This window comes from Salvia splendens, chromosome 12, assembly GCF_004379255.2.
Source record: "Salvia splendens isolate huo1 chromosome 12, SspV2, whole genome shotgun sequence".
Taxonomy (NCBI): Eukaryota; Viridiplantae; Streptophyta; class Magnoliopsida; order Lamiales; family Lamiaceae; genus Salvia; species Salvia splendens.
The window spans coordinates 28,712,732-28,721,368 of NC_056043.1; the positions used below are offsets into that span (position 1 = coordinate 28,712,732).

General features: G+C 34.6%; 1 protein-coding gene across 1 annotated transcript; it reads right to left on the reverse strand.

The window, feature by feature from the left end:
- Nucleotides 1–4,499: 4,499 nt before the first annotated feature.
- LOC121758827 (protein WALLS ARE THIN 1-like) lies at nt 4,500–7,865 on the reverse strand. Its single transcript, XM_042154239.1, has 5 exons — nt 7,541–7,865; nt 7,280–7,459; nt 6,622–7,036; nt 5,715–5,866; nt 4,500–5,062 (listed from the first exon to the last, which is right to left on the reverse strand). Exons 1-5 carry the CDS (start codon nt 7,762–7,764, stop codon nt 4,885–4,887), a joined length of 1,149 nt encoding a protein of 382 aa, XP_042010173.1. The 5' UTR covers nt 7,765–7,865; the 3' UTR covers nt 4,500–4,884.
- Between the last annotated feature and the right edge of the window lie 772 nt (nt 7,866–8,637).

An 8,637-nucleotide genomic window follows, 5' to 3' on the forward strand; every position in this document is an offset into this window, starting at 1 on the left:
AGTTGCCCAAGTTGATATCCGAAACAAATTCAAGCTCTACAAGTTCTGTATTTGTTTAAAAAATTGGAGAGACAAGGTGAGAGAATCGAGAGACGACGAGGAGGTGGAATTGAGAGTAAGGTCATTCGCATCTCTATCTCAATACCGTCTTATCCATTCACTATTCATGAGTCCTACTACACTTTTACCACATCTCTTAACTAAGAGACAACACTTGCATCCCTTCATCTTTTAACCATCTCATCCCTTAACTATTCATTCAATTTCATTTTTTATTTCCAACAAATTCAATTAATAAAAGCACACTTCATTAAATAAAAGAAAATTACACTTTAAAATCCTAAAAAAACAAAAAAAAACACATAATTAAAATCTTAAAAAAATAAAAAAGACATAATTTAAAATACTAGAAATAAAAATTGCACACTTAAATTATAAAAACTATAGATGAATGTGGGAAAAAAAGAAAGAAAAAATCTGAAAAAAACGGCCGAAAAAAACGGTCAAATTTTTTTAAAATTAAAAATAGCCTAAAACCGACGCCCACTCGCAGAGCCGGCGAGTGGGCGTCACGCCCCAACCGCTGCTCGCTACGTGGCTGGTGCGCGTGGCGACACAGCCCGCCAACCACCCCTCCCCCCGGGCTACGAGATGCAACGGAACACCCGCATCGGTGTCTCGATGCGGGCTCGGTCTCGTCCCGCATCGGTGTCTCGATGCGGTCTCGTCTCGCCGGGACGAGACCGAGCCCGCATCGAGACACCGATGCGGGTGCTCTAAAGAATTGATTTTCAGCTTTAATTATCAAATGCTGTTTAGCTCTCACTCTTTTTAGACTCCTGAAATGTTACTAATTATTTTATCTACGCATTTATAATAAGTTGATACTCACTTTGCTCCAGAAAGTTTATCATTTATTTCCTTTTTCATCTATTTCACGTAGTTTGTCACATTTAACTTTTATTATTTTTGGTAGTAGACTCCACATTTCTCTAACTCATTCTCTTTCACAATTTATTATTGTAAAAGTATGACTCATATTACACTAACATTTTCAATCTATTTTTAATTATATTTTTAAAATTCGTGCCGAATCAAAATATGTCAAATTTTGTGAGACAGAGGGAGTAACTTAATTTGAAAAATGGAAAATGTGATACATTCTCTTTATTATCTTTAATTGAATTTTAGTTTACCATTTTAGTATTATACGATATGCTACATACATTGGTGAAATTTTTGGTGTATTAAGTTTTTTATATATTAAAATCTATGTAAATTATTTTTGTATATTGAAATCAATTTCTAGTTGTAATATGAATATTTTGTAATTGTAGTGGCAGAAATAGTACGTAGCTAGGAGTCTTTATTAAATAAAAAATTATGCTTTTCAAAAAATAATAATATAAATTAAAATGATAGAGATATGTGGTTAAAAATTGTTAATGACTTAAATATAATAAATTAAAAAGGGCGTATATTTTATTACTTCCTCCGTCCACCATTAGGAGTCCCGGTTTACCATTTTAGTACGTCCGCCATTAGGAGTCACGGTTCACTATTACTATAAATGATAGGTACACATCACTTTCCACTAATTCATTGCACTCACATTCTATTATAAAATTAATATATAAAAATGGGCTTCATATTCCACTATCTTTTCTCACCCACTTTCATCTATATTTCTTAAAATTCGTGCTGAACTCAAATGAGACTCCTAATGGCGGACGGATGGAGTAGTTATTAGGAATGTTGAGAGATTGAGGTCATGTTTGGTTGTCAGAATTCTGTCTGGGAAAGTAATCTGATTCCTTAAATTTTAAATTACTGTGTTTGTTTCGGTTTTTAATCAAACTGGTAAAGTAATCAGAATCCCGAGAACAAGGAAAGTTAACACAACTTTTCAGGATTCTGAATCCTAGCTTTTCATATGTATTCTGTTTCCTAGTTTTAGGATTCTTACGTATGTAATGCAATATATTATTATTATTATTATTATTATTATTATTATTATTATTATTATTATTATTATTAATTACAATGTTTTAAAAATAATTTAAAATTATGAATTATACTTAATTTCATTATAATAAATAACTATAATCAAAATTATCATAGTTATAACTATATTATTATAATATTGATTGATATATATTTGTTATTATAATAATAATTAATAATTTATTAAATAATTAAAATATAATTATATAATAATAAATAATAATTAATTTTATAAATTAATAATTAATCAAATCATAGTAAAATTTTAAATTATAAAATTTATTTAATTATAACATTCGTAAATATAATAATAATAATAATAATAATAATAATAATTATTATTATTATTATTATTTATGATTTATAATACTCCATGCAACTATATTTAAATTATATTATTATATATTATGATGGATAATCCATATTTAAATTATCCATTGTAATCATAAATATAATATTATAATTATTACTCCCTCTGCCCCACAAGAATATGTACTCTTTCCTTTTTAGTCCGTCCTGCAAGAATATGCACTTTCTAATTTTGGAAAGTTTTTTATCTCTAATGAGATGGAACCCATTCTCCATTAACAATATTTTAATTACTTTTTCTCTCTACCTCTCTCTTACTTTACCAATTTTACATTAAAATTAGTGTCAAACCCAAAGTGCATATTCTTTGGGGACGGATGGAGAATCATTTTTAATTACTAATTTATTAAAAATTTTGTATTACTATTTATTTTATAAATAAAAATAATAAGTATTTCTTTTAGTTTGGTGTTTAAATTAAATATAAAATTTAAAATCTTGATATTTTCCAAACACACTAAAGTAAAATTATTAGGGATCATATTCATGGGATTCATTTTCTCAGGAATCATTTTCCTTACTAACTTTACTTTCCCGTCAACCAAATATGTCATGAGTGATTTATATGGTAAAGATAAAGTTCTTTATCTCATTTTTCTTAAATGTGTTTGACCGATGTAAAGAGAAAGAGAAATCTGCCCATCTAATCATGTCATATTTACACCTAATGCAATAAACGAATTATATTTAATCGTTGAAGCAATAACATTTTCTATGATAAGCATGATGCTCAAATAAGAAAATACTGAATATAAAAAATGATGCATATTATTTTTGGTGTTCTTTTGAAGCATATTTCTGTGACACCGGGGACGAAGCAAAGTAACAATTCTGCCCCCTCCATTTTCCGATCCTGAATCGGCCATTACACGACACGAATCCGTTAGTAGCACGATCTTATTCATGTTGAAACGCAGCGATAACACGATAACGTCATGAACTCGATAACACGTGGAACGAAAAGATAGGGAATGTGGAGCACGGACCTGCGAAATTGGTGATGAAGGCAGAAAATGGAATTTCAGCAACTGGGCCAGCTCACTCGGTTTTATTAAATTTAATTAGGCCTACTAGCTGCTAGGCCCTTTGACCGGCCCGAGTGTTTTCAATGGGCCCGCATCATCAATCCATTTTTTGAACACTATACGCTTTACCCAGCTTCAGAAAAACTTTTTTAATTAATAATCTTGGGACCATGAAATAATATACTCCCTCCGTCCCATAAAAATATATGCACTTTTCATTTTCATCCGTCCCATAAAAATATGTGCATTCCATTTTTGAAAAGTCATATCAATTCTCACTACCCACTAACACTATTTTAACTACTATTTTCCTCCTTTCTCTTATTTTGCCATACCATTCTTCTCATCTATCTTACTTTACTTATTTTGTCTTAATTCCCGTGCTATACCCATTGCCCATATTTTTATAGGACGGAGGGAGTATCAAAAAATTAAATTTGTTAATTAAATACTTTCTCTATCATCTAAATGTAATTTATAGATAAAAATCATGTGTAGAAGCAAACTCTTTGAAAAATTAAATTAATTTGTGTATGTCTAATTATTTTTACTGGTGTCTAGACTCTATATCACATGCATCAGTGTAACTACATCAGTGCTCCTATAATAATAAATATATGGAACTTCTTTTACTCTAGTACGGAGTATTTCTTAGTAATATATAATAATAAAGTTCAATCAAGAATCCTTTATTTAAAAAATCTATATATATTATATCATTATATGTATATTGATGGAGTGACAAACTCAATTATGAATACATGCCAATATGCCATCAACAATATCCCAAAAGAATAAAGTGATGATGTTAAAAGGCAAAAAATCTACCAGCCAGTTTCTTTTGGAAACTCGTAATTATTTGTCTGTGGGTCATTTATACTTGATCGATAAATGGTAGCACCAAAACAATAAATCTATGCACAGTAGTTTTTGTTCACACATATTTGGCTCAACTTGCTTATACATAATTATCTTTTCTCTTTCACCAACATCATATCTTGTGTTTATTCATATTTTTCAATTAGTATGATTTATGCGTGATTAAATTAAATATTGCAAATTCTTTGACAATAAATTAAAAAGGGAAAAGGCAAAAGAACATGAACCACCATTAAAAATTGGTAGTAATTAATTAATATATTATATATAAAAAAACACAAGGGATATCCATGCACATATCACAAGAGCACAATCATTACAAGCAATACTCCCTTAAAACCCTCCTCTCTTTTTTTCCAACTTTTTTCTTCTTGTCGAAAAGCACTCTCCTAACACTATTAAATTGCGAAGATGAAAAGCAAAAAACCCTAGCAATAATAACGTAAGCAACCTTGATTTGCTTTGATTCGATAATTGATACACACTGCACGCCATTTTCATATATTAATCATAGCTTAACTGAACTGAACTGGACTGGACTCCAAAATATCCCCTTTTCTTCTTCTTCTTCATAATTTCTCCACCAAAAAAAAGCATAAAGTCAAAGTCAAACATTCTCCGTTGACTGCGTCAGCAGCGGCTGAGTGATGGACGCCTTGATTTGCGGGGTTGCTCTTCCGGTGCTGTGCTCCGCGTGTGACTGGATCGCAGCAAACTTCTTTTCCTCGCTCTTCCCCCAAAGCACCAAGTACAATCCGAATATGATCAGTCCTGCGCCGATTATCCTGTGCATCGCACGCGCACCCACAGTTAACATTCATGCACTTGTATTCCATGGGGTCTACCTACACCCTGTCTATTTATTTATATTTTATAAAGAAATTAATTTTTGATGGAAATAAAGGACAAAATATTAGGACGAGGAGCAAGATTGAAGAGAACACACAAGATCGAATCCAACTTGGTCGGGGAAATGGGGATGCATTGTTTAACCAAATGAAAAGACTTTGCTGTGACATTCTTGACCCCCATAGATATGGATCACTATATCTCCATCATGCCCTTAAATGCAAATATAATATCATTATCAAATTAACCCTATTATATACTCCCTCCGTCCCAAAGAAGATGACACACTTGGGAGATTGCATGAGATTTTAGGAGATGTTGTTTTGTGTGTTAAGTGGTGAGAGAAAATATAATTTTATAACTAATGTGAGAGGAAACTTTTTTTGTGACATCTTTTGTGGGACAAACTAAAAAGGAAAGTGTGACATCTACTATGGGACGGATGGAGTATTACTTTTCATTAATGATGGAGCGACAGGTTGCTAGTCTGATTAATTCTTTAATCATCTAGGTTTATGATCGATGCGACTAGTAGAACTGAATGGATTGACCCGATTGATAATATAAAAATAGTAAAGAAACGCGTACCCTCCCAAGTAGAATTCCTCTCCCAAGAGAAGAGATGAGGTAATAGCGACGACGAGCGTCTGGACAGGTTGGTAGACGGCGACGAAGACGGGCCCGCCTTTATCGATGCACCATATCTGTACAGCGAAGGCGATCCCTGATGCCACAACTCCCTGCATCATAGAACTTGGCTGTCATCTTAATTTTTCTTGCCAAAAACACACACGTCCAATTTGATGTGTGTACATGACATATACATAAAAGACTTTCTGAATTTTGCACATTTAATATGGTATATTCTGATCATAAGTAAGTTCGTAGGAGGATACATTACGTTGACTTAACATATGGTACATCACATGGCTCAACTCAATAATGTTCTCTATCGTTTCGACAACTTATTTAATATTGACCCTTCTCTTAACTTGAATAAATTATTTTTTTCCAAGCTAGCTTTCTCATTCCATTTCATTTTCATCATTTTTTAATCGATATATGTATTCATTTAATGCAAATAATTCCCTGTCCATAATTTTTTTATGTTGCTATCATAGCGTTGATTTTTTGTTACAATAATTTGTAGTCTGATTTATATGTTACATATTTTTTAAAAAATGGTACTTTAGCTTTGAATAGCACACTATTTTGCAAATTTTGCCAAAATTTATCTAAACAAATTACCAACCAAATCATTATTAATGTTAATATCGTACATTATGTAATTAATGATGTATTTGTTAATTAATTAGTGTGCACACTAAGTTCAATGCGAATTTTAAGATAGTTGTCAACCTAACATGACATTTATAATTTAAAGGACAGTTTGGTAGAGAAGATAAACAGAAAGTACGGTAAAAACACGGTTACTTTTGGTCATATAAATCTCCAATATCGATGAATTATTCGTGTATAAAAATAGATTACTTACGGCGTAGAAGACGCTGAAGACCTCGGAACCCGTGCGGATGAGCCAGGCCTCGCCGTTCCTCTCGAAGAAGGCGGCGATGACGAGGAACTGGAGGATTCCGAAGAAGCACTGGTAGGACGTGAAGGAGAGGCGGGCCGGGTATCTCTTGAGCACGGGCGCCTGCAGCACGAGCCACCCGGCCCACGAGAGGCAGTGCCCGATCAAGTAGAGGCACCCCATCGTCCAGCTCTTCCCGCTCGCGTCTCCCAGCACCACCGGCGCCATGGCCTCCGCCGCCGCCCTCTGCAGCGTCGCCGGCGGCGAGTAGATGGTGGGCCCCTTGAAAAGCGTGATCACGGAAGCCCCCGCCACGCAGATCAGCAGCCCCACCACCTTCGAGATCCCGTCTTTCCGGTCCAATCTCACTTTCTCTATCCTGCACAACATATTTTTCATTAATTACATTCTTCAAATATTTATACTGCACACGTTAGTTTCATATTGTCCACTTTGAGTCAAGTCTGCAACGGATTTATTTTTGAATTATTTTCAAAAGATCTCAAACTAATTAAGGTTAGACAACACTTATATATTTCTTTCATATTCTCTCTTCTATATGGGATGAGTTTGCAACTCAACAATAAATTTTGTGGTTTTTGTTGAAGAGGAATATTCTTGCCTGAGAAGGGCGGCCATGAGGAATGTGATGGCGGGAACGGAATTTTGTATGGCGGAGGCGAAAGTTGGTGAAGTGTTATCAAGCCCGATCAGGTAGAAGCCTTGGTTTGCTGTTATCCCAACTATTGCTAGTAGGAAGAATTCGAGGATGAAGCTCCATGTGATAGGTGGCCTCTCCTTCCTATACATTTTGATAAGGAAGATAAATAAACAAAACATGATGAAAACACACATTTTATGTCATTTTTGGTCAGAGACGTACTTTTCAAGAAAATAGGCGAAGGGGAGGAGAAGGATGAAGGCGAGGATGTTTCGATAGACAGGGAAGACAATCTTGCTGATGCCCATGTTGAGGGCAAGGCGGGAGACGACGTGGAAACCGGCATAACCGAACTGCAAAGCAAGCATAGCTATGTGGAGCTGGAATTTCTCAGGGATGGAGCACATTCTCCGCCCCATGGATGAGCCGGCGGCGGCGTCGGCCATTGCTGAGGATGAATAGATGAGGTGGTGGTAGGAAGAGAGGAGAAGGAGAAGGAGAAGGAGAAGAGAGGAGTGTTTGTGATTGGGATGGTGAGATTTAGGGTAGAGTTAGGGTGATATAAATATAGTTAAAGAGAGGAAGTGTGAGGGAGAGTATGGCCCCACACTCAAAACGTAACCCTTTGAATTGTTTTATGCTTGTCTCCCACATTCTACTACTACTCTACTACTCTTTTACCTATTGCATGACATGACAACCCCTCATCGCACTACCTAAAGCCGTGATAAATTGGAAAGATTGAATATACTTATTATACTATTTAATTAAAGTATATACCAAGGTTAATTATAGTATTATATAGTCATGTCACCTACTTGAAAAACTTACGTGCACGCCGAGTAGTATCAAGCTCAAGCTCGACTCATTAATTTAGTTCATAAAGTTTACCAAACTAACCTTTTTACCAAGTATACTAGATTGTAGTATTATATAAACAGCAAGATGGTGTTGAAGGTGAGAGACCCTATTTGACTATTTGTAGAGTCTTCAAAGCTAATGACTCTTGAAGATCCCGATAAGTAGCAATTATTTAAAATAAAGTCATAATTAAATTGTCTTATCTCATAGATAAATCCTACTATTAAGAAAAGAGGAGAATTAAAATAAGAGAGTGAAAGAGAGAAAAAAAGAAATGTATGATACATTTGGAAGGGGTGGCATTAATGATGGAAATTGAAAGTGTGGGGTAGGGAAAGTGTGGTGGTGAGCCGCCACCGAAGATAGCGCGCACGAGGGGGGATGGTGCTGCCCTTTCACCGTGCGACTGTCCTCATCCACCTAAACCCCACCACCCTACCCCTTTCCCATTTAATATA